The sequence below is a fragment of the Lutra lutra genome, chromosome 5 (assembly GCF_902655055.1).
Source record: "Lutra lutra chromosome 5, mLutLut1.2, whole genome shotgun sequence".
NCBI lineage: Eukaryota > Metazoa > Chordata > Mammalia > Carnivora > Mustelidae > Lutra > Lutra lutra.
This window is the reverse complement of record NC_062282.1, coordinates 46,650,581-46,676,646: the sequence shown is the minus strand read 5'-3', so window position 1 is coordinate 46,676,646 and position 26,066 is coordinate 46,650,581. Positions and strand designations below refer to the sequence as shown.

The 26,066-nt window shown below is 49.0% G+C and overlaps 1 protein-coding gene and 1 long non-coding RNA gene across 2 annotated transcripts in view; both read right to left on the bottom strand.

The window, feature by feature from the left end:
- LARP1 (La ribonucleoprotein 1, translational regulator) overlaps positions 1 to 17,763 on the bottom strand; it is a 56,827-nt gene extending 39,064 nt beyond the window's left edge. The window contains 1 exon segment of the mRNA XM_047731626.1: positions 16,878 to 17,763. Within this exon segment, the coding sequence (XP_047587582.1) occupies positions 16,878 to 17,319 (442 nt within the window). The 5' untranslated portion in view covers positions 17,320 to 17,763.
- Positions 17,764 to 18,008: 245 nt separating this feature from the next.
- The window catches only part of LOC125101024 (uncharacterized), a 45,015-nt gene continuing 36,957 nt past the window's right edge, over positions 18,009 to 26,066 (bottom strand). Inside the window, exons 3-5 of the long non-coding RNA XR_007127732.1 lie at positions 25,127 to 25,189; positions 23,882 to 23,920; positions 18,009 to 18,838 (exon numbers count right to left, since the gene is read on the bottom strand). This is a non-coding gene — a long non-coding RNA (uncharacterized LOC125101024). The remainder of the gene's footprint in view (positions 18,839 to 23,881; positions 23,921 to 25,126; positions 25,190 to 26,066) is intronic.

Sequence of the window (26,066 nt, the reverse complement as noted above, 5' to 3'; positions counted from 1 at the left end):
TTTTGTGTGTATGGGGGGGCAGGGATTGAAATCAGGCTCCTACAAATCTCAGAGCTGCTAAAGAATGAGGTACCTGCCGCAGAAGGGGCCTGGTGTGAAGCACACACATCCCTGCAATAGCACTGGGGGGGGGGGTTCTTGACAAAAAGTTCTTTATAGAGATTTCTAAGTCTAAACCCCTTCCAGGTCAAACCACGTCTCTTTCTGCACCCACTATGACCTAGCTCGTCTCTTCTCCATGGGGCATGTACTATGGGGCTTGGGGAAACCCCGGAACAAACCTAAGTGAAAGCCTCTGCCCCCGCCCCACGGCACTGATTTTCCTTCTGAGCTCTGGCTAGTTGCAAACCAAGCAGTAAGCTCTTGGAGGGCCAATTAAGTGTGGTGGAAAGAGCACTAACCTGGGCATCTGCGTGCTTGGGTTTTAAACCTTGCACCCCTGTTCGGCAGCCTTGGTCAGCAGCCTCCCCTGTAAGGGGCCTGCTTCATTCAGCACAGGGCATTGTGTGCGGGCATGTGCACGTGGTGTATGTGAATTCTGGACTGGGCTCAGTGGGCTTGGGTCCACTCCAGGTGCCTGCAGGGGGGCAGTGGAGCGGGGGGGAGCTTCAGGGGCAGCAGAGCTGGGCTGTGTGTGTGGTAACACAGAACCGGCCAGCTCCTTAACCCTTATCAAGAAAATACTACCACCTTCCTTACCAAGAGTTGCTCTGAGGATTACAAGCAGATAAGTGCCCTTTAAAGCTTATGTTTCTAAGTGTTAGGAGGGGAGATGGGACATAGGTCATGAGATATTATGATCCTACTTTTTTTAAAAGCAGAGATATACACACACACACATACATACACACACACACACACACACATATATACTCACAGGCAACAAAAAAAAAGTATAGAAATGTGCTGTCCAACGGTCACTAGCCACATGTGGATGCTGAGCACTTGTAATGTGAGTAGTCCAAACCAAGACCTGTTTTAAGTGTAAAAGACACACCAAATTTCGAAGACTTAGTACAAAGAATATATTTCACTAACAATTTTGATGTTGATTTTATGTTGAAATGATACTCTTTTGATTATCTTGGGTTACATCATTTTAATTGATTTCACCTATCTTTACTTTTTTAAAACTATGGCTACTAAAAAATTTAAATTATACACATAGCTTGTGTTGTATTTCTATTAGGCAACACTAGTCTAAAAGGATGTGGTTGCTTAGTAGTATTGATGGTGGTTGGTGGACATTTTTCTACAATCAATTGGTGTTGCTTAAGTAAGTTGAAAAGATTTCCCCTTTGAAAAGAAGTTAAAAGGCCCAATACCTAACAGTATTTTCCTCTGAGAAGAGCCAGAGAGCCTCTCTGTGCCTGCAGAGAGCCACCCCCCCAACCACGACTGGCCCCGAGGCCACGCCTGAGAAACCACAAGGTCAGCACGGCCCTTTCCAGAGGGATGCACGTGGCCAGACAGAGCTGAAGAGGAACATCTCTGGGGGGAAGAAAGAGAAGATCAGAAGTTCCAGGACCTAGCTCACGCCCATTAAAGGTGGTCAGGGAAAAGAACTAGGAAATCCAGGCTGCGGCACGAGGGTCCTGTAGATTCCTGCTGCCTGAAGATTTGTATGGGTCCTCTCTCTTCCAGAAAGGTTTCCAGGTAGGGTACGTATACGTCTGTGGTCTGGAAGGATGCACAGCTAGATGGCAAGTACTGCACCAACTCTCGAGTCAGCATGCCAGGAGCTGCAATCCCAGCTCCTCAATAAATGCTGCGTACAGGGCACCTGGGTGACTCAGTGGGTTAAAGCCTCTGCCTTCAGCTCAGGTCATGATCCCAGGGTCCTGGGATCGAGCCCAGCAGGCTCTCTGCTCAACGGGGAGTCTGCTTCCTCCTCTCTCTCTCTGCCTGCCTCTCTGCCCACTTGTGGTCTCTGTCAAATAAATAAATAAAATCTTAAAAAAAAAAAAAAACCCACGCTGCGCACACTTAGGCAAATTACTGAACCTCTCTGAACGCTTCTATTTCCTCATCCATAAAATGAGGATTAGAAGATTGTAGCCAGATCCCACAGGGGTTTTGTGAAAATGAACCTAGATAATGAATGAGATGGTGTGGTGGCTCAGTTTGATAATCATGTCAGAAGTGGACGGTCTGGGGCAGTCTGCCCTGGCCCCTTGAGACATGTGTCCTCAAGGCAAGCTACCCATGAGGCAGATTCTAGGACACCTGGCTATGCCCAGACACATGATAAAGGCACATTAGTGACAGACGAGCAATGTGTTCATAAGCACACACCCAATCCCTTCTTACAAGTTGCGAGAAATGAAGGTCCAGCCAGGAGAATCAAGAGAGCAAGGCTAGAAAGAGAACTTGGATCCACAGATTTCAGCTTGCTCTGACCCACCCTGAAGATCTTACCTGGAATTAGAAAGCCCCAGGGCCAGAAGAGTATTGGTGTTTCCCTGCTAGGCGGTTTCCCTTGGCCTATCTCAGGCCCCAGGTCCCAGGGTAGAGGTGGAGGGAGAGTGTGGGTAAAGAGCATGGGGGCACCAGGAGCTGGGGCTGGGATGGTAAGGCCTGGGGGATGGGGAATGAGCCCCAGGCCTCCTTGCTATTTACCCACACTCTCCCTCCACCTCCACCCTGGGACATGGAGTCTGAAAAGCCAAGGGAAGCCACCTGGCAGGGAAACCCCAATACTCTCCTGGCCCTGGGGCCAAGAGACCAGGAACCCAGGTAAAACAGCTGCCTGCCTCAGACCATCCTCTTCTTGTTAATGGGCACCATACAACAACGATTTGGCTTCTGGACAAACAAGAGGAAGTAAGAAACAGCAACCAGAAAACTTACTCTTTAAGTGGCCTAGTCTCAAAGGAAAACTGTGAGGTAAAAAAAAACAGGCCCAGTCACCATGCCATCGTCCACTCCTTTCCATCTCTTCCCTAGCTATTGTACAAGTCTCCAAGGGCTCTCCCTGCCCCCCACATCAGTCCATTCTACAAAGGACAAAGTAACCCTCAAGCAGAAATCTTATCACACTACCTCTCTCAACGCCTTCAGAGCAGAATCCAAACTCCCCAGGCTGGCCTCCCAGGGCCTCTCGCTTCTGAGTTTTGGGGGCCCTCACCTCTCATCCTCACAGCCTCTTGATCTATTCCTTGCCTAGTACTTGTTGTTCCTCCAGGCAAGAATGCTCACCACCATGCTCCTTATCAGTCTCACCTTGGCTCATCCTTGGAGGTCTTCCTGGACACAGTGTTTGAAGCTGTCCCCAGCCACACATCCCCACCTCTCTAGCACACTGCCTTACTTTCTTTCACAGCACTTAACCATGACTGGCAGCCACCATGTAGTATTAAAGATGGCTGCAAGCTGGCCTTCCTCCCACTGAAAGGCAGGGCCCATGACCCCTCCCCTTCATCTCAGCAGGGTCTGTGGCCTCTTATCATCACACCGTGGTGAAAGTGATGATGTGCTAGTGCTCAGGCCCAGACCTTAGAATACTGACAGCATCTAGTTCTCGTCTCTTGAAAAGCTCCGTCAGGGAGCACTAAAACACTGCACAGTAAGTCCTACCACTCTGAAACCACCAGGCTGGAGAGGGCACCTGAGGGCACTCCAGTTCCAGCTGAACTCAGCCTTCCAGCCACCCCTGCCAAGGTACCGAAAATGTTAGTGAAGCCCTCCAGAATGAACACCAGCGACATCCATCACTGCCATAGCGAAAGACACACCTGGCTGAAGCCTGTCCTAATCCACACCCACACACCAATCAGTGAACAAACAGTTGTGTTTTTTTATGTTACTAAGTTTGGGGTGATTGGTTAGGCAGCAAGAGTTAGCAAGAACTACCTTGTTGTTTCACTGTGTCTCCCCACTAGAAGGTAAACTATGAAGGCAGCCCCCTCCTCTGTCTTGTTCCCATCAGTACTCCCATGGTCTAACACTCAGTAGGTTACTCAAGTATGTTAAATGAAATGATTTTCACTTTGCTGGCAGCCAAGTTAGTTCCTTTCACACAAAAGGGTAGGCTCAAGCCCTGGTGCTCCTCTTGATTAGCCTGTGGGTCTCTTGAGATGGACCAGCTTCCCTTCCACTGAGCTGGCTGACACTTTGACCCTGGCCTCCACAAGACACAGGTTCTAAATCTCAGAGCCAGAAGCAGGGGGTGGCCTCAGTAACAACCCAGCACAGCCAGGTACAGGATGGCAGAATCTTCTCAACAACACTTCTGTCAAGAGACGGGCCACCACGGTTTATACACTGCGACGGGTACTCATAACCTTCTGCGGCAGCTCATTTTAGCCCAGCATTTTCCAGAAACCTAAGCCAGAATAGCTCATGCCTAGGTAGAAGAATCCCAAAGCCTTGGGCAAGCTCTTAAGTGTAACCCTAAAACCAGGCCAGTCGGGTGGGGGAAAGCAATTCCCCCTACATGGAATCTTTCTCAATCTAATGTAGTCTTCACCTCCAATTTGATGTATCAAACTTAACCCCAGCAGGAAAGGACCTTGAAAGATTTTCTGGCTTAACCATTTTCATTTACAGAGAGGAAAAGGAAACCCAAACAGGCTCAGTAAATTGCCCAAAGTGTCTTAGCAAGTGTGCCAAACAGCTGGGACTAGAAGCCTGGTCTCCAGTTTCCTGCTCAGAGTTCTCCATCCTACCCCTACTACAGGGCTTACACCAACAACGATGTGAGGAGCAGGCGTGCCTTGGGGAAGCTTCTCTCCAGTGTTTCTTCCCCCAGAGAGAATTCAATGCTCCAATGACACAGGACCTAGTCAGGATCTTTCTCCTTTTCAGCTGAGAGCTAGTAACACCTGCCTCAACCACCCTCATACCTAGTGTTGGAAACGGAAGGGGCCTGAGAGACAGAGACCAAAGATAAAGATGCCACACCCATTTCAAAGAGGAGGGGAGCAAAGGCTCAATGGGACCTAACACAAGCCAGTTTTCCCATCCCTTGGCTCCCAGATAGCTTTCTATCACGGTCCTGGGGTCTCAGGCCACAATGCCCAGTGCTGTCAGGTCTCCCCGTGGGTAAGGAGTCCCCCTAGAGACTCCCAATTCCTGCCATAGGCCTTAAAGTCTCCCCTCCTCTCTCAAACTCCTCCCATGAGGATGCTCTCAGCTTGCAGGATGGACAGACTGCTGCCAGTCTCTGCTTTGTATGATCAAACACGCGAAGTCTGGGCCCAGGTGACGCACACTGGTGTCCCAGTCTAAAGTGGGGCGGGTACTGCCACTCGATAGCACTCATCAGCACGGGTCAAAAACCAAGTCCTCAAGAACACAGATTCAGTGTGGCCAGCTCTTCTCATTTTTTTCTCTAACAGCTTTACTGATATCATTCACATACCATGCTATTTATCCATTCAAAGTACAAAATTCAATGGGTTTTGCTTGTTTATTTGGGGTTTTTCTACATATCGAGTCTGCCCTCTTAAAAATAAGCTGCAAAGTTCTGGGTTTTCAGATTTTAAAATATAGGTGATTACTCTAAATTGTGTTTTTTGTTTGTTTGTTTTTTTATAAACATATAATGTATTATTGGCCCTAGGGGTACAGGTCTGTGAATCGCCAGGTTTACACACTTCACAGCACTCACCATAGCACATACCCTCCCCATGCTTTAAATTGTTTTTAAACTGAAGGCCAATCAAAACCCATCAGTAGGTTCAAACTTTAAAAAAGGGAGGGGCGCACTTGGGTGACTCGGTTGGGCACCTGACTCTTGATTTCCGCTCAGGTCATGATGTTGGGGTCACGGGACCAGGCCCCATGTCAGGCTTCATGCTCAGTGTGGAGTCAGCTTGTCCCTGTCCCTCTGCTCTTCCCCCACTCCCATGCGTGTTCTCGCTCTAAAATAGATGAATAACAACAACAACAACAACAAAAACCTCAAAAAACCTGTCAGCTGGAATGGGCCTCAGGATGTAAGATGAGGAATACTATTTCAGGACTTCTCCCTTTCAGAATGTAAGCCCCATCATGACAGCCCCTAAATTGTCTATCCCTGAATTTCAGGGACTGGCACCTACAAGTACTCAAAAATTTCTAAATGAACAAATCTGGGCAACTACTTTTGCAAATCTGCAGCTGCAGGCCCCTGGAGCACATCACCAACCAACCTGTTTAAGTATTATCACCACATCAAGAAATTCAGTACACCTCATAAACAGCTGAATGCATCTGGGGACACTGCTGAAAGTTACTTCTTGACCTTCTAACCCCCCAATCTGCATTCAGAGCTTTACCCAATAGGGACACAGGAAGCAGTTCTATTCAAACACTGTAATTCAGAACAGCCAGCATTTCCACCCACCCCAAGCTTTGATTCTTTGGACAAAATAATCCTAGTTCCTTCAACCATTCCCTCCTCACAGAAAGGTGCAAGCATCCCCGTGAGCTGCTCTGTGTTCCTGATTTCCTGTCTCCCTCCCACATTCCCTATCGGCAGCATGGCTGCCCACACCCAAGAACCTTGCTCTTATCACGTCTAAACTCGTCTAAACTCGACCCCTACATTCAGCTCCACGTGGGGCAAAACCCAAACCAGGCTGTTCTATACACACAATAGGTATCTCTTTCTCAGGCTGCTGTTAATACATATACACAGAACAGGAAAAGCAGAGACCTCCACTCCCCCCAAACCAACCCAAAGCTGCAGAAAGACATCAAAGATGGAGTAGCACCAGAGTCCATTTCTCACTGACACAACTACTAGTGCCTCCTAAGCACCACAATGTGGGCTTCCTGCTGCAGGATTATAGCCTCCAGTGACTCCTTAAGTCCCCCCTGCTCTCCAGCTACCTGACAGCCAGGACAGGGTCTGAAGAGCTGGCTCCAAGAGGCATGAGCTGCCTTCCTCAGGACTGAACAGAAGGGATTGAGATGCAGAGGATCTAGGAAGAGACAGAAAGGTTGGCTTTGGCACCTGACCTCTGTCAGCACATGAAGACACGGGTCAAAACCAAGCCCTTGACACTCTCAAACTCTCACTTCTTATTGAGAGTTCCAGCTGAGCTCTCATGTTCATCCCCCTCATTTTCAACAGGGACTCCAGAGTGTGAGTACCCTAGATAGAACACATCACATTTACTGAAGCCTAGACGTTACCAACCTGTCCAAGGGCACTCGGCTGCTAAGTGGCTGGCATGACCCCAAACTATGCTCAACTGACTCCCAAGTTCCTGATCAACCACCCCATATACCTCTTCCTCCAGAGGTGGAGTGAAAACAGAACTGGGGTGGGAGCCAAGAAGACTGGGTTCAAGTCTTGGCGTTCCTTTCAACTGTGACCCTGAGCAACTCCCCATTTCCTTTCTAGGCCTGAAGCACATAACCTGTAAACAAGGGGTTTAGATTCAGTGACCTCTGGGGTCCCTTCCAGCGCTATATACTCTTTCCGCTCAAAAAGAAGGGAGCAGTGCCTGGGTGGCGCAGTTGGTTGAGCTGAGTGTTCACTTCTGGTTTCGGCCCAGGTCGTGATCTCAGGGTTGTGGGATCGAACCCCACGGTGGCTCCGCACTCAGCATGGACTGCACTTAAGACTCTCTCTCTCTCTGCCCCTCTGCTATCCTATCTAAAATAAATAAATATTTAAAAAAAAAAAAAAAAGTAGGGAAAGAGCACAGTAGTCAGGACAGAGCTGAGCTGCCAACTGGGCACTGGGCTGGGTGAGCCTGATGAGAGTCCCATGTTCTCAGCGACACCTGATAGCAGTCTATCCATGGGCCAATGCAGACCCACCACACCCCCCCCCCCCCCCCCCGCAAAGAGTCAAAGTAAGCTGAAGTAAGCTGAGGGGAGGCGGCTCTGATGGAAGGGAACCTTGTGCACGCGGCTATCTGTGGAAAAGCCTACAGAGCCAAGCTGCAGAATGGTTGACAAGAGGCAGCACACCGAACCTAGCAAGTTCTGCCACAGAGGTGCCTCGCTGGTGGAAGTAGGAGTCACCACACCAGCCCACCAGCCAGCTTGTCCCCTGCTACTACTTCCAGGGCTTCCTCTTCTTCGTGCCTGTGCTGCTGCATCAGGGTGAAGCAGGCTGGTGGCTCCAAGCTCCAGCGTGTACTCAGCTGAGGCCAGTCCATCAGAAACTGCTTCTTCCGGCAACTGAGCTGCATTCCAGCTAATGTGGCCTTCTGAAAGGTCAGAGAAATCCCATAAACTGGAGCGGCTCCCTATGCCTAAAGGATGACAGCTGATAACTGCCCAACACTTCAGCTATGACTTGGAAATCTGCTCCCTTTTGTAATCTGGGAAGCTTGCCCCAAAGGATCAGACAGGAAACCCCAAACCATCTACTCTTAAAAGGTTCTCACATGGCCAAAATAATCTTTCAAAATAAAAAAATCTGACCACGCCACTCTCCCATTTAAAATCTTTAATGGCTTCCCTCTGCCTTCAGTTAAAAAATCACAGTTTATCTAAGTCATCTACACTACGCCACAAGGAATTTACTTAATTCCCTGAACACTAGGGCCTTTGCATCACCAAGCATGAGCTCTATTTCCAGGCTTTTTCTCAAATAACTCCTACCCATCCTTTCCATTTCAAGGGGTTCAGCCATTGCTTCCTCCAGAAATTCTCTGACCTAGATTTGAGTGGGTACCCCTGCTATCCACACTCCCAGAGAATCCCATCCCTTTCTTACACGGCACCTTTTATACTGGATTGTGAGTGCATGTGCTCCTTCCCAACGCAGATTTTTGTTATTCACCGTGGCATTTTCTATGCCAAACTCAAAATGTGCTATGTGATGCTGTCAAAGTATGAGATTTATCCACTCGTTCACTAATTATCTGAACAGGAACCTCAATAAAGTGACGGTGTGAACCATATGGCTATCTGGGTAAAGAGCATTCCAGAACTGGACCCCTGAAGCAGAGAGAACACAACATAATCTAGGAAACGCAAAGACCAACGCTGCTGGGTGGGAAAAGGGGTGAAAGAGAAGATCAGAGCTTGGTTGGGGGGGATATGAATGGGTGGTGTGGGGAGCCATATCAAGGGTAGATTAGAGAATACTCCAAGGACTTGGGGCTTTATTCCACAATGAGAAGCCATGAGAGGATCTTGAGGGAAGAGTGACAGGAGGCCAGGTGGAAGGCTGCTTCAGCAAGGATGACCCAAGACTCTTAGTCCACACAATTAGAAGGGTAGTTGCTTACTAATTTGAGTCTCACTTTCCTCATCTGTGAAGCAGGGTACTACATGGGCTAGAACACATCAAGTATCCAGTAAGCGGTAACTACAGTATCACCATGACTTATCTTGGGATCAGCAGGAACTTAAGTAAGCTGCGGTATGTGAAAAGGAGAGCGAAAACCATACAGAGCCCAGGTGGACCATTTCTGCAGATGGCTCCTGGCCACGGTGGGACTCTGCTTCTCTGAGAAGCTTCCTGCAAGTTCACTTTAAGGCAGAGAAAAAAGGCTGCCTCGAGTTACTGGAATGGATGTCTAGAGTTAGGTAAGGTGGTTATCAAAAGTAGGGAGGATTATTATTACAAGTGTCTGCCTTCGGCTCAGGTGATGATCCCAGGATCCTTGGGATCGTGCTCTGCGCTGGGCTCCCTGCTAAGCAAGGAGCCCGTTACTCCTTCTCCCTCTGCTACAACCCCCACCCACCGCAGCTTGTACTCTCTCAAATAAATAAGATCTTAAAACAACAATAAGCCAAAAAGCAAACAAACAAAAAACAAAGGGCCCTCTAAACAAGGCCTCTGATGGAAGGGGTCAGCTGGATTTGCTAAGAGTACCTCATACTGAGATGGGGAAGCCCCTCACTACACTACAATCTATGTGGCTGGCTTTACAAAATTCATCAACAAAGGCCTACACTCCTCATACCCCACACCTATGGCTTTGCCAGTCCAAGGTGCAGCCAAAAGAAAGATGCCAAGTCAACACTGTCCCTGTGATTCTCAGAAAATCCCTAAGGGAGACACCCCTAGGCTATCTGCCATAAGAAGTTGGCCAAATGGCCCTGGTAACTTCCGCAAATAGCGCTACTTGAAAATTAAGCTAACTCCTGATTATCCATCCTCACTTAGGAAAGTTATGAATAACCGCCCAGAAGGGATAACTGAAACTACATATATCTGGCTTTGGAATGCATCTTCTGGAACATAAACCACTTACACCTGCGTGGGACATTTTAACTAATGAATGGGGCTACCCCATACTCAATTTGATCCTCCAAACAACATCAGCACAGGGATTAGTCCCATTCTGAGACTAAGAAAAACAGAGGTTAGGTAGGCTAAGTCACCAAGTGAGGGCAGAGGAGGTACTCTGCCCATGTTCTGATTTAAATCCTATCACTACCTATCCTTCTGCTCCCTCACTCAGCTGTTCCCTATGCTTTCATCAGCCAGATATCAAAACTTACTCCCTTTCATGAACCCCCAGCAAGGTAAGGCCATCCTCTCTCCTGACCACTCCACCAGATAACTCTGGACCAGCGAGGGATGTTTGTGAGCCCAGACTGAAGGACCTGTGAGCCCTTCGAGGCCCCAGCACCCTAATTACCCCCTTTGTGAGCTTGTCTTGGATTTTGCAAACAGTGGCACTCCCATCTGCCAAGCTCTCCATTTTAAAGAGGTTTTTGTGGTTTCAGACCCACTCCTCCTCTCTCTCCCGGCCTCCCTCTGGGAGGGAACCCGAGTGCTGAGTAACAGCTCTAAAATGCTTACTCTAGTCTTGGTCCCACTGCAGACCGGGGGTGGGTCAGCCAAGACACTCCACCCCTCAGGAGGTTCAGGGTTTCAGACTGCAGAGACCACCCCGTACCCCCCCAGCCTGAATGGGTATAACTCTCCCTTCCTAGCAGGCACTCATTTCCCCAGGGAAGTAGAAAACTCAAAACACCCTACCCTGAAGTTTCAGGGACAGTCAGCCTCCTCCCACCTCCCTTTCAGCGGGTCCTAACTGTGTGCTTTCTTTAGAAGGGGAAAAAGTAATCTGAAATGCAGGAAAACAGCTTTAAAGCCTCATTTATGGAGGCTAACCTAGCAGTTCTTAGCTGAGGGTGCGCCATATAAACAAGGGGCTCATCACGCCTGACAAGCAATTCCTTTATCATAATCAAAAGGGATCAGATTTCCTCCATTGTCACCAAAATGTCTTCTTGAAACTGGTTCAAATCAGGATCCACACAATGCATCCGACTGATGTCTCAACTCTTTTAAAAAAAAATGTCATTTATCGATAACCTGTCCTGCAGAATTTCTCACATTTGGAAACTGGACTGCTACCCCAAGGTCCATTAACTTGTTCCTCCATGTCCACAGATCTAGGGCTCTATTAGGTTTGGGTTCAATTCTTCTTTGGTGGGGGGAAATGTTCACAGGCAGTGGTGCTGGGTACTTTCTATCACGACACTGCAAGGCATATACTGTCTGCTTGCTCCACAGTATCTGATATGCACCCCAAGTGATCCGTCTAGGTTCCTAAAGCCAGAAGAGAGTCTCTCCAGCCCTCACAGAACTTGTATTCAAACTGAGTTCTTAAATGCTACAGCAAACAGAAATAAACACATATTAAAACCTCTGTTTTGGTTTCTTTCTTGTGTGTGTGCGGGGGGTGGTTTATTGAAAAACTTTTTTTTTAAATTATTCTTTTTTTTAAAGGCATTTATTTATTTATTTATTTATTTATTTATTTATTTATTTATTTTTAAAAGATTTTATTTATTTATTTGACAGAAATCACAAGTAGGCAGAGAGGCAGGCAGAGAGAGAGAGAGGGAGAAGCAGGCTTCCCGCTGAACAGAGAGCCCGATGTGGGGCTCGATCCCAGGACCCTGGGATCATGACCTGAGCCGAAGGCAGAGGCTTTAACCCACTGAGCCACCCAGGCGCCCCAAGGCTTTTATTTATTTAACAGAGAGAGAGAAATCACAAGTAAGCAGAGAGGCAGGCAGAGAGAGAGGGGAAGCAAGCTCCCCGCAGAGCAGACAGCCTGATGTGGGGCTCCATCCCAGGACCCTGAGATCATTACCTGAGCTGAAGGCAGAGGCCTAACCCACTAAGCCACCCAGGTGCCCTACTGAAAAACTTTTGATAGGAAAAATACTTTAACGACATTTAGACCTAATTGGATTCCCTCATTCTGAGATAAAGAAACAGAGGCAGAGGAAGCCCAGGGCGTGCTGGTATCCACAATGCTATTCAATAACAGAATCAGAAGTGGAATGACCATGCTTCATAATGGTCATCATTTATTATAAAAATTTTAAAATAGCAATTATTGGGGACGCCTGGGTGGCTCAGTTGGTTAAGCCGCTGCCTTCGGCTCAGGTCATGATCCCAGCGTCCTGGGATCAAGTCCCACATCGGGCTCCTTGTTCTGTGGGGAGCCTGCTTCTCCCTCTGCCTCTGCCTGCCACTCTGTCTGCCTGTGCTCGCTCTCTCTCTCTCTCTCTCTCTGACAAATGAATAAATAAAATCTTAAAAAAAAAAAAGCAATTATTGGATAAGTAGCACCTATTAGATGGTCTGTGCCTGGCACTATGCTAAGGGCTTTATAAACATTATCTTCTTCAATTCTCACAACCTTTAGAAGTGGTAACTATCATTATTCTCATTTTGGGGATGAGAAAATGGTGGCTCAGAGAGGCTGAGTAATTCACCCAAGATTGCACAGCAAGTTAGAATCAAAACTCAATATATACACATATTGAAACATTATGTTGCTGATCTGCAACTAATAGTCAATTATACCTCAATTTTTTAAAAAAGCAGCAACAGCAGCAAAAGAAGCGAAGCTGCGACTAAAAACTGTAGACTGTAGGATTCCAAGGCAGAGGTGTTGCTTCCATAGTCCAGTTCTCATGGTGGGAAAAGGAAAAGGCAAGGGTCTGACGAAGATCTAAAAGCTATACTGAAAATTGATACCCCAGATCCACACAGATACCCCTCCTAGTGACTAGGAGGAGCCTGAAAAAGGGCCTAAACCTAAGAAGAAAAGTAGAGAAAGCAGTAGAGATTTATTTGGGGCCAGTTCCCTGTGGTGAAGGATTCCTAGGGTTGCTCTGGGTTAGCTGAGACTTTGCCTCTTCTTTACTTTGTGCCATCAGTTAGCGACACTTCAAACGAACACACAAAAAAGTGATGCCCAGAACACAAATACTCATGTCAGAGTATTTGGCTGGATTTCCCTTTAAAGTCCAGAACACTGTGATGTCTGTATGGCTCAGTCAGTTAGGTATCTGCCTTTGGCTCAGGTCATGATCCCAAGGTCCTGGGATCAAGCACCATGTCGGGCTTCCTGCTCAACGAGGGGATCCTGCTTCTGCCTCTACCTGCTGCTCCCCCTGCTTGTGCCCCCCCACCCACAACAAATAAATTTTAAAAGTCTTTAAAAAAATAAGAGTAAAGAACACTATACCACTGCTTAATTTTGTTACATGAAGTTAGAAGTCCTACACGACCAATCCACTGATTCCCCCTGCTGGGGTGGGCAGAAGCTTGTGGTGATGATACACTCCCAGGTCTCAACCCACCGCACGTGCACTAGCCACAGCAAACTTAGTTCAGTTATGGTCTTTCCCCACAGCCTTGAGAGCGTATGTGCACTCTACCAAAGGTAGTTTTTACAAAACGCAAATAAACAAATTGGAATTTATTTTTAAAACATTCATCATACCACATTCCAAAGCAAAAATAGCCAATTCCTTGGGTCAGCAACCTTTAAGATTATAGACAATATGCCTTTCCTGTCTATGGATAAGCGAAACTCCATTTTCAAGGAGATGGATCCCATATATTTGAGTACTGACACAATACCAGAAAAGGAAAGTACTGCATTCTCCACCCCCCTCCTCTTCCAGGTGGAGAAAAAGAAGACCCATAAAAGTCCTGGAAAGCCCCAGTCTCCCAGACATGGTAGAACAGCTACCACATGCTAAGCATTGGGCTATCCCCACAGTCAATGCTCACAACCCCATGAAACAGATAAACCATAATTTAATCCTTTTTATACAAACCAAGAAGCTGAGACACAGAATGGTTAAGTGCCTTGCCCAAGGAGGCACAGCCAGCAAGTGGTAGAGCTGGCACTGGAGCCAATGCAGTTTTAACCCCAGAACCTTTGCTGTGGATCATTTCCCATCCTGCTCCTTTCATACTCCTAAGAGTTGTGGCTAGAATAAGAAAAAAACTTAAAGGTCTTCAAAATAGTCTAGGGGAGGGATATACAAAAGGCCAAAATGCAAATCCTGACTTAAAATGAAAACTACAAATCTAAAATGTGGACACTTAAATCAGAAGAGAGGACCCCACAAGAATGGGGGGGGGGAATACTGAAAAACATCTTTTATTACTAGTTACTGCATGTGTCCCTTAAAGCACTAAAATACTAGCATGGGAGCCAAAAGGAGGGCTAAAAATAGGCATTTGCAGCAAGCTCTGGAAAGCTTTTAGCTTGCTTATGAGGCACTCATTTCTGTAGACTCCCAAAAACATATGCATCACAGAACACAAAAATTCCCAAGACCACACCGCCACTCCACTGGTGTCACATTTAAACTTGCCCAAGCTCCAAATAAAATCAGGGCTGAAAAAACGGCCTTAGCAGTCCATGCACTCTCCAAAAAAAGAGCCTCCATCTAACCTTACTAGACAGATGATTCAATCAGAATTCTCCCTCAAAAAGCAACCAAGCCCTAAAACAGACTTACACAGAGAAGCTACTGGATCAATTCAGAGTCAGTCTGTCAAAAACTAGTCCTAAGGTTCAAAAACCAACCAGCAGACAAGACACTTTGTTGCCTTAAGACTCCTGAAAAACAAGAACAGAGCAAAACTACCAGACTCAGAATTTTGCTTTGGGCACTTAAACCAAGCTGGCTTCTCCACTCAGGGAAGGCGAGATGCCAGCCAAGCTGTCTTCTTCCCACGATCAATAACCCCAGTGACGCACCCTATCAAGGGCCCCTGCACTTGCACAAAACGCCAGCTCAGGCACCCAATACCACCTGATGTCATGGCTGATTTAAAACCCACAAGGCAGGTTCACCATTAGCTAAGCAGCAGCAGCCAGGGTGAGTAGCCCCATTTAAACTTCTGAGGAGTGCTCTCTCCTAGGGATGATTATACCCCTTTGAGTTTAAAGGGCGGGAGGAGAACTAAAGAGTGTCTTAAAGTTACATTCCCTCCCTCTGTGGGTGGATCAGGAGGAATATGCAAGAAAATGGAGGTTTCAGCACTGCCCTTTGCATAATAGAGTTCTGGAAGGGAAAGGGGGGAAGGGGGAGAGGGCAGAAGGAAGAGAACACGGTTTGAGGTATTATTAGTAAATCCCAAATGTCCCCTCCGCCAAATGAAGCAACCTTAAAAGAAATAAAAATTGCAACATGATATTTTCCGAATTGGCTGTTCTAGTTTCCCTAAGACTATGAGTGATCCTAATCCCTCGAATGTAAAAGCATTAATAAGCTCCCTCTTCAACTTTCCCCATTTTGATGGTTTAAACTAGTCAGTCTCAACCAGCGACTACAGAAGGGGAGTTTTGAAAAGCACTAGGGCTATGGCCACAGGCCCAACACTCTAGCTGCAAGCGGGTTTTGATACTGGTCCACTTCAAAAGGACCCAAAACAGAGCCGTTGAGCCTCCACGCGCCGGCAAAGGGAAGCAGCAGGGCGCGCCCCCCACCCAACCGACGATCTCGTCTCGGCGAAGGGAGGCCGAGACGAGCCTCCATATTCTTCACCGCCTTTCCCCGCAAGCTGACACGGCTCCGCCGGGATCTCCCAAGGGACGGGGTCCACAGGACCGAAAATCCGAGCAGGGAGAGGGAGGGCGCGAGGAGCGCCGGCCGGCGGTCACATGTCGCTCCCCGCGCGGGGACGCACCACGTTGTCCCGGCTGCGGAGGAATGCCGGGAAGGGGGGCCGCGCACTCACACTCGCGCACACGCACACTCCGGGACGCGCCGCCGGCCCGCACCCGCCTTCCACCCCGAGGACGGCGGTGGGGGCCGAACGCACAGGCCCAGCGGCCGCGAGCAGCCCGCGGGCCAGCGGCGCGGCGCATGGCGCCCAACTGTCACCCGCCCGCCCAGCCCGGCCACTCCCTCCCCCGCCGCCACACGCCCCTCCTGTTGCCGCATGCCCCCTTCCTCGCCTCACATTTTCCGCCAACCCCTAACTGGATCCCCGCACACTCGCCATCCGGCTCCCTCTCAAGGCGGAAGGTCCCCGGGATCCGCAAGGGAAACCACCGAATTCAATGACACGTTGGGTTTCCTCTTCTCATCGTTCTCCCCGTAACCGACCCCTCAACCCGTCGCCAATGGCGATTCCACCACCTAGTATCATCTACCAGAGAACAAAACTTGTTAACTTTTAAAGCCCGAATCCGTGTGGTCGGTATGAACTCATCACCGCGCGCTTCGCTGCCCGTGACATATGCTCATTAAACATTTACAACATGGGGACGATCGTAACGCTACCAAAACGGGGAACGTGGGGCGGGGTGGGAAGAGGTGCTTCCCGAGAAAGGGTTAAGCTAGAAACCGTCTTCGACACCAGCACGCGGGAGGGAGGGCGAGCCCTTTTCACCGAAACCAGCGCCCACCCTCTCCCGGCGAGGTAGGCCCGGACCACGCCGTTGCCCACTAACCGCTGAGGCCCAGGCGGTGGCCATGGGCTCCCGGGGGCTGGGCCCTCCGGCAGGGGCGGCTTCCCGAGTGTGTGAGAGGGAACCGCGACCCAAACGAGCCAGGAGGCAATTAAAAAAAAAAAAAAAATCCCGAGTCACCACGACCAGTGGCGGACCCCCGGGCTCTAAAGGCCGCTGGGGGAGGGGACGCCCAAGTCCCCGGAAGAGGTCCCCGGATCCAAGAGAGCAAGCAGAGAGACCCACCTGGAGGGGACTGTCCGTTCACCGTGGCCAGGACCGGCGGCAGCGCGTTCTTAGTCCACGGGTTCACCTTGGGCGGAGGGGCCTCCACGAAGTCACGACGCCCGGCGCCCGCGGCTCCAGCCGCTCCTCCGCCAGCGCCCGGCTCACCGCCGCCGCCCTCCTCCCCGTCGCTGATCGCCAGGCCCTCGGCGCCCGGCGGCTGCGGCGGCCGCGGGCTCTCGCGCTCCAGCTGCCCGGTGCCCTCCTTGTGTGGCTTGGCGCAGGGCGGCCGAGGTCTCCGGGCGCCGCCGTCCGGCTCCCCCCCTCCGACGTCGTTCGCCCCGGGTTCGCCCTTGCCCTCGGGCTGCGGCGGCGGCGGCTTCTTCCTCACCAGACCCCCGTGCTCTTCGGCCTGCAAGAGGGGGGCGCCCCCCGGCAGCAGCGGCTCCACCTGAGTGGCCATCTGCGCGCCCGCCCCCCCGGAGAAGCCGGGCGCGCCCGAGGCTGCCTCCCCCGCCTCGAACTTGGCTTTCAGGGCACCCGCGACGCCTTCCTCCGGGGCGCTGGGCCCCAGTCCCTGCGGAGAAGGGTCGGGGTTCACGCTAGGCGCGGCCCCCCTCGCGGTCGGATGCAGCCGCCGTAGATCCGAGGCCCGCTGGCGGGGCGGGGGGGGTAGGAAGGCCCCCCACTCTGCGGTCCAGGCCTCCTCGGCGCGCGTCCCCCCCCGCCCGTTCCTCGCAAGGCGCCCCCACCCCGAGCCTGGCAGGCTTCTCGTCCCGTCCCTCCCTCCCCCCCCGCCGCCGGGGCGGCCCGGGCTTCCCGGCTCGGGGGCTGCAGCAATATGGACGGACGGGGGAGAGGCGCGGCGAGCCGAGGCGACCACGCGATCCGCGGCAGGCGGCGGGCGGGCGCGCGCCTCGCGACGCGGCGGGCGAGGGGAGGGGACGGCGCAGCGGGAACGCGCCCGCCGAGGCCGGACCTTGGCCACAGGCGGGCGGGCGAAGCCGGCGGGAGCGCGCGCGCACACAACCTCGCGGCCCCGCCCCTCGCCCCGCCCCTCGCCTCCCAATTCCTCAGAGCACCTCCCGGACTGGGGGGTGAGGGGTGCTCTGACCGGACGGGGGCGAGCACGTGCCTGATGCAATTCGGAAGGGAGGGCAATGGGGGGGGGCAAGAGAGATGGGTGGGTGAAGAGGGGGAGGTGTCTTAAAGGGCCAGCGCGTCAGGGCGTCCGCAGGTGGAGCACATGGGAACGGGCCACGCGGCCGACCGGGCCTGGTCTCATTCTTTAGGTTGGGTGCGCCAAATTCGGGAGAAGGAGCCATTAATGTCACCCTTGATTTGCAGGGTGAAAGAGAGGGGTGCCCATCCACCTCGAACACGTATCGATACTGCCGGCTCCCTGGCGCCCCATGAGCCTGGCCCCTCTGGTCGCCGCCTGGGTGACCTTGGGCGAGCCGCCCTCACCTCCGTGGGCCGTGCTCGGCTCCTCCCCGCGGGCTCTGGCCGGGACACTGCCCTGAGTTGGGTTCGACGCCGGGCCCGAAGGCAGGCCCTTAACCCTTGGGGACAAGGGTGACTACAAAGTGGGAACGAATTACCAACGGCCCCCAGCCCGGCCAAGCCCCCTAAGCCGAGTGTTTATAGGCAGGAAATGTTTTTTTCTTTCAACTGCATTTCGGTTTTTCTAAATAATTGCTTTGGGCGGAGTTAAACCTATGCCCAATTGGGACTCAGAGATCTGAGATTTTATCCAGGCGCTGGCCCTGCGCCTTACTAACTCTGCAGCAGTGGTCTCCTCAGTGGGCCTCAGTTTCTCTTCTGTAAAAGGAACCAGTTGTGTAGGACAGTGATTTCAAACTTGGGTGCACATTCAGTAAATACTTACTAACCTTGTACTGTGGGGACCTGCAGAGTTCTAGAAAACGGGGTTCAGCAATCAGGCAAGCTAACAAGGTCTCCATCGTTATGAAATTTACACTCTGAGGTGGAGAAAGAAACTGGTAAACAAGCGCTTGTCTAGTATCTATGAAGACAATAATTACTACAGTGGCAGCTTGGACTCGACCAGCTACTTCAGTTTGGATGATGAGGGAAAACTCTGAATGCAGATTCCAAATGTTTTAAGGATTAAGTATGTATAGGATGGACTTAGAAACATGCGTGTCTAAGTAGCCCCCTTGGGTGCTTACGGATCAGCCGGTCCTACACTTCCCTTGGAGAATTCCTGGCCTCTCTGAAGGGCTGTGATCCCACCTGCTCAAGACATAACAGCCTGGGATGTTGGCCATCTCTATGGCAAGAATTAGAGCACATGATGGTCTGGGTATGGGAGAAGGCTTATTGAATAGCCTCTTGGAACTGCCCCAGGGGATAAGGCTGGTTGTAGGGTGACTGTAACCATGACTACTGGGGAGAGGAGCTGTTGGGGACAGCCAGGCAATCTGATGTCTAGTCCCAGCTCTTCCCTAACTTGCAACTCAGCCTCTGCACCATGGTCAGTATTCCACTCTTTCCTGGGTACACTTTCCTGGCAGAGAAATGGGGTAAATTATGCCTGACTTGCTTCTACCTTCCCATCTTTTGTAAGGAGTCAAGTGAGACAATGTTAGTCAAGGTGCTGTGTAAATTATAGAGACTGAGGCCAGTGCTTCAAAAGAGGTACTAAGAAATGGTACCTCTTCCTGTAATGATTACAGGAATATCAATAAATTTAAGCAGGATTCTTCATAATTGCATTATATATGCCCTTAATCAGAAGGTAAATTATTTCACCTTGCCACTCAAATGCACTATTGTTTTTATCATATTTACTGATAAGTATTTCCTAAAGAGGTAATTCACACTAGGCCTTATTTGTTAATAAGGGGCATTACGGTCACTGTTGGTCATTCTGTTCTATATTCCTGTAATTGGAGGTAGAAAGTAGAGTTGCCCCCATACAACTTGTAAGGGAATCCGGACTGTGGATGAGTAACCTGTTCACACCACCCAGCACTCAGTCTGAGCTGAACAAGCACCTTCAAGATTGCTGTTCGGAGACTAGAGGGGCACTGGGATCTGCACACCCTGGGCCTGCTCTGTCGCAGAAAGAGGCTCTTAAATATCAGCATGCCATTTTATAAACAGGCAAACTGGGGCCAGAGACAGTAAAAGAAAAGACTACATCTTAAGCTGAGGCTGTTAGAGCTGGAAAAAGGAATCTTTTTTTTTTTTTAAAGATTTTTTTTTTTATTTATTTGTCAGAGAGAGAGGGGGAGAGAGCAAGCACAGGCCGACAGAATGGCAGGCAGAGGCAGAGGGAGAAGCAGGCTCCCCGCCAAGCAAGGAGCCCGATGTGGGACTCGATCCCAGGACGCTGGGATCATGACCTGAGCCGAAGGCAGCTGCTTAACCAACTGAGCCACCCAGGCGTCCCTGGAAAAAGGAATCTTTTTTTTTTTTTTAAAGATTTTATTTATTTATTTGACAGAGAGAAATCACAAGTAGGCAGAGAGGCAGGCAGAGAGAGAGGAGGAAGCAGGCTCCCTGCTGAGCAGAAAGCCCGATGTGGGGCTTGAACCCAGGACCTGGGATCATGACCTGAGCCGAAGGCAGCGGCTTAACCCACTGAGCCACCCAGGCGCCCCTGGAAAAAGGAATCTTAATGATTACTCAATTTCCTCGTTTTGCAGATGAGGGCAGTGAGGCTCAGAGAAGTGAAGTTACTTAACCAAGGTCACACAGCTAGTTCAGGGCAGAGCCAGGTCTCACAGCTGAATTTCTTGACCCTAAATCCAGTAGTTTTTTCAATATAAAATGATGGAATTGGGATTCAAGTTCAGGTCTTTAAAATTCCTGATTCCCTATGACATTTAATATTCAGTTTTAAATATTAATAATGACTAAAACCAGTTAAGAGTAGCTGCTTTTATTGAGTACCTACTCTATGCTAGGTACTATGAGAAATCCTTGACATTCATTATTTCAGTTAATTCACACAATAACCCAATGAGATACATATTAATTCTTGCCACAAATTATCCATTGAGTCCCTACTGTGTGCCTGGCATGACGAGGCCCTGTGGCTGTACTCTTCAATCACAAAAGGTCACTGAAGTTCAGAAAAGAAAGCATGGTGCGTTGGGGTGCCTGGATGGGGCAGTTGACTAAGTGTCCAACCTTTGCTTTTGCCTCAGGTAAGGATCTCAGGGTCATGATCTCAGGATGGTGAGACTGAGCCCCGTATCAGGCTCCCACTCAGCGTGGAGTCGGCTTGAGATTCTCTCTTCTCCTTCTCCCCCTCCCACTCATGCTCTCTCTCTCTCAAATAAATAAATATATCTTTTTAAAAAGATTTTAACTTTATTTGAGAGAGAGAGACAGTGACAGTGAGAGAGAGCACAAGCAGAGAGGAGAAGTAGAAGGGCTCCATCCCAGGATCCTGGGATCCTGACCAGAGCCAAAGGCAGCCGCTTGGCCGACTGAGCCACCCAGGCTCCCCAGATGAATAGATCTTTTAAAAAAGGAAAGTAAGGAGGGTGCCTGGGGTCACGGGCAGCAGCTAAATATCAGAGTGACCTGTTTCAGGGCAGTGTAACTTCCCAGGCCTTGTTCTAACTCACACCACACTGTAAGGCCTGCCTCTCTCTTCCTCCCACTGTGAAACCCACAAGTAATTATACAGAAACCATCAAATATATTGTCCTGGGAAAGATGCTAAAAATGTTGAATCTTGTCTCCACAAAAGGCAAACTCCAATGACAGGGAGAGGGGCAAGCAATTAAGCAATATGTGACCCTAGGCTAAAAAAGAGGTAAGACAAGATTTGCTTTGGGCAGAAAGTGACAGGGATCAAACTAACTTGTGTGGTTTCAACACACCAGTGCTTGAAAACAGAGACAAAGCGTTAGAAAATCAAACTTAGGGGCGCCTGGGTGGCTCAGCGGGTTGAGCCGCTGCCTTCGGCTCAGGACATGATCTCAGGGTCCTGGGATTGAGCCCTGCACCGGGCTCTCTGCTCAGTGGGGAGCCTGCTTCTTCCTCTCTCCCTGCTTGCCTCTCTGCCTACTTGTGATCTCTCTCTGTCAAATGAATAAATAAAATCTTAAAAAAAAAAAAAAAAAAAGAAAATCAAACTTAAAAAATAAAAATTGTCGGGTGGGTCCAAATATTTATTTGTATTTAATTATTGCTTTGTTTGCCCCCAGTGCTGACAACTTCCTGAAGAGAGACAAAGGAAGCCACCCCAGGGACGGAGGGACCCCAGAGAGCTGGGAGACCTAACCCGTCTCTGGCTTTGCCCAATGACTTTGGACAGCCTCTCTGTCTTCCTGGGCTTCCATTTCTCCATCCACAAAATGGGAAGCGTAATCCCTATCTATATGGCTTATGGATGTGAAAGGTACAGTTTCCACGAAGCTTCACTCTTGTGGGGAACAGAGGGAGAAGGTAGTGTGGAGGTTCCTCCACTCATCTGTATTAGCAAGAAAAATTTTAATACACGTAGGTATACAATTTTACTCCTCTTTCAGTTTGATTTTCCAAATGAACTTGTGTTTCTGGAAGAACTTGGGCTGCATAACTTATCTTCTGATATCAGGGGCTCCTGGGCAGGAGGCCTCTAGGCAGACACGGAGTAGTGGGTGGGGTCAGCAAGGGAGGGGCCTGGGCCAGTACGAATGGTGCCGGCGACGGAGTGCTATTCCAAACTCTGAAAACTCTTGGGTTCTTTGGCACATGCCAAGAAATTTATTTCAGTTCGTGGGAGGAGGCTCAGCCTAGACTTCTTCTTGTGAAGTTAGTACAAACAGCAATAGCTCAGTGGGGTGAGGACAGGGGGGAATACTGATTGTTTCCATAAGACCTGGTTAACCCCCAGAGCAACACTTTTGTGTAAGTAGGATTATCCCCATTTTACAGATGAGGAAGTAGGCTCAGAGGCAGCCCAGCCTCCCCAGGGGGTTAGGAAAAGAGGAGAATGGGTTTGTAATGAAGGTGGTCGGACAGAGAATTTAACTTCTAACATAGTCACCATTTTGAGTTAGAGACCAGGCTCATACTGGCCTCATCCCAGCCTCCTTCTCTTCGATACTATCCTCTTTCCCCAGCCCTGCCCCCTCCCTGGCATGGCTGCACTTCTCAAATGGTCTCATGATGAGCTTGCCCTCTAACTTCTCCCCACTGCAGGGCAGCCTACCACACTGCCTGAGCCAGTTCTCTGACTCTTTCCTGGACTTTGATGAGCCCTGCCTCTGCTAAAAATCTCCCTGCTCACACCCCACCCTGTCCTGCCACCTCTACCACACCTTATATTCCAGCAGCAGGGGACAACTCACTGTAGCTTTCCTTTGACAAATGTTTAAGCATCCATGATGTGCCAGGTACTGCCCAGGCCCTGGAGCTGGACAAGTGAGCAAGATACGCAGGTTTCCTGCCTTCGGGAAGCTCCTGGTCTCACCCTGTGGGCCCCATGCTTTCCCACTCCAAGTCATGGAATTCCCCTCACTGTGTTGTTCCTGTTGAGAGCGAGGTCCTGAGTGCAAATCCCAGCTCAACTATCTGGTGACTTCGAGCAAATATTTAACTTCTCTCTAAGCCTCAGTTTCCCCATCTGTAAATTGGAGATGATAATAAACTACTTATCTCATAGAGCTTCAGTGACCTTTAAAAGAGAAAATGTGTATAATTTAATAGCACGATGCCTGCACATAGTATGTGCTAAGTAAACATAACCTTTCATTACATGTATATTGCCAGTAATGTCATCCCATCTCCATTTGTCCAGAATTCTACTTGTCCTTCAAGGCTCAGCACAAAATGCCAACTGCTTCACAAAATCTTATTTAGTTTCCACAAGTAGAATAGATATCTCCCCACTCTTAGTTCCTAGTGGCAATTTCCCTAAAGCACATGGTATTTTTTACTTTCTTTCTGCCCTCAATCATGGTTACTTATGAGTATGGCTTATTCTCCATCTAGATTACAAGGTTTCTTGAAGGTAAAGATTGCACCCCATTCTTCTTAGTGTCCCTTACGGCACTCACCAGTGGTGCCTTCTGCACAGCTGGCCCTCAGTGTATTTTCTGGGCAAAAAGAAAAAAAAAAAGAATTAATGACTACAGACTCACTCCTGATCACATCAATGTTTTGGTAGTTAGAGTGACTCTGTCAAGGGCCAAGTGCTAAATTTTATAGATACTTAGTATATATTATATATAATAAATATATTAATTATATATAACTAAATTACATATGTACTTTTAAATGATAAAATATGAAAATAAAATGTGTTAACTTTAACAAACAGAAAGTATGTTAAGTCTAGCAAAGCAAAACCCGCATATAAGCCCACAGTCCAAGGGCAATCATTGGCAACATGTTGGTATATTTTCTTCTAGTCTTTTTTCCTATACATATTTTAGATATTTTAGATATATTTTAGATACTTTAAATAACTGAGATCATATTGCACATCCAGCAGCTTTATTTTTTTGTTTCCCCACCTTAACACTGTACTATGATCACTGTCTATGTACTATGAGCACTGCAAATTCCCTACCCTCAGTAACTTGTGTCATCTATTGAGCGCCTATGTTTTGCCTTACTTCACAGCTGTCTGCCTTCTGTTTGTGCTACACTGCATTTCCCAAAGGGCTTTCATGGAGAAGGACAGGTATGACTGTCCCCAGTTGGCAGCTGAAGAACCGAGGCTCCCAGAAGTTCGGTTAATTGCTTCAGGATGCTGGGGCAACAGACTCAAGGTGAGAACCCAGGTCATACCCCTCCCATTCCGGACCCTTCCACAACCCCACAGGAGACACAGCACACTTTGAAATGCACCCCCCCCCCCAATTAGACAAACTCAGACAACCATGTGCAATCATTCCAGGGTCTGCAAATATCCAAGTTCATGGAGAGAGGTGGAAATTAGCAACTAAAATGAAGGCAGGAGGCAATTTTCCTGGCAACATGACTGTAATCAGTCACAACTACTGAGCTCCCAGAACAGAAGGGCCCTGACCTAGGGACTAGAGTGGAAACAATAAAGGACAAGACATGTTCTCTGTCCCAGGGAACAAAACTCCATATACTAGCAGTGTTCTTGTCACAGACCACTTGCCTGTCCTTTACCTATAGCATGGGGGAAAAAAAGGGGTAAAGGGTTTGAGGTCAAAAGAGTTAGGTTCAGATTCAGGTTTGCCTACTTCCTAGCTATGTGATGTTAGGCAAATTCCTTTCCTTCTCTGAGTTTTTCTGTCCCTATCTATAAAATGGTGAAAGGAAAATACTTGCCTGAGAAAATTCATTATGCCTTTGAGAAAGTTCCCTGGCCTCTGTGTGGGTTTTCTCATCTGTAAAATGGAGATGATAACAGCACTGACCTTTAGGGTAATTGTGAGGATTTAGTTAGTAAATACATGCAAAGTACTTAGAACAGTGCCTGACAAATAGTACACACTGAATGAATGTTTGCTATTATTATCATTGGCACAGAATCAAGAGAAACACTCTTCGAATCCCACACACAAAACACAGAACAAGTGTTACCCTGATCTGTAGATGAGGAAACCAACTCTCAGAAAGATGAGGCATTTATCTGGAACCCTGATGCTAGTTGACAGTAGCTCCAGGACTGCTAGATATTCCAAATGCAATGCCTTCCCTCTCCAGATCATATTTTAGGTGTCGGAAGCTGTCAGCCTTCTGACCAATTTCAGCCTACAGGCATGTTTAGTTTGGCCCACACAGTATTTTTTTTTTAATTGAATTTAACTGTGATTTGATGGGCCTAGTACACACTAGTGAGCGTCAGGCCTAACCCTTCCTCTGGTGTTTGTTACTCCCAGCCAAGCAGCGAACGACCCACATTTAGATCCTTGCACAGGCTCTTACGGTACCAGTCACTAAACACATGGCATAGACAAGTTGTGGAGACTAAAGATGAGGCAAAGAGGGGCACAGGCTGGAGGGACAGGGAAGAGGTAGTCAGGGAAGCCTTCCTGCAGGTGGCTGTATGTGGGTTACAACTTAAAATTAGGGAGTGGGCTTTGTCCAGAATGGAAGGGAGGGTAGAGGTAGGGAAGATTACTTTAGCATTTGGTGACCTTCAGGGATGATGAGTTTCCTCCCCAGCACTTCCCCAGGCTTTTCCCTTAGTGGAGAAAAGAAAAGAAATAAGCTGCCTCTTATTTCATGAGGCCATGTGACTTAGGAGGTCCAGAGTCAATA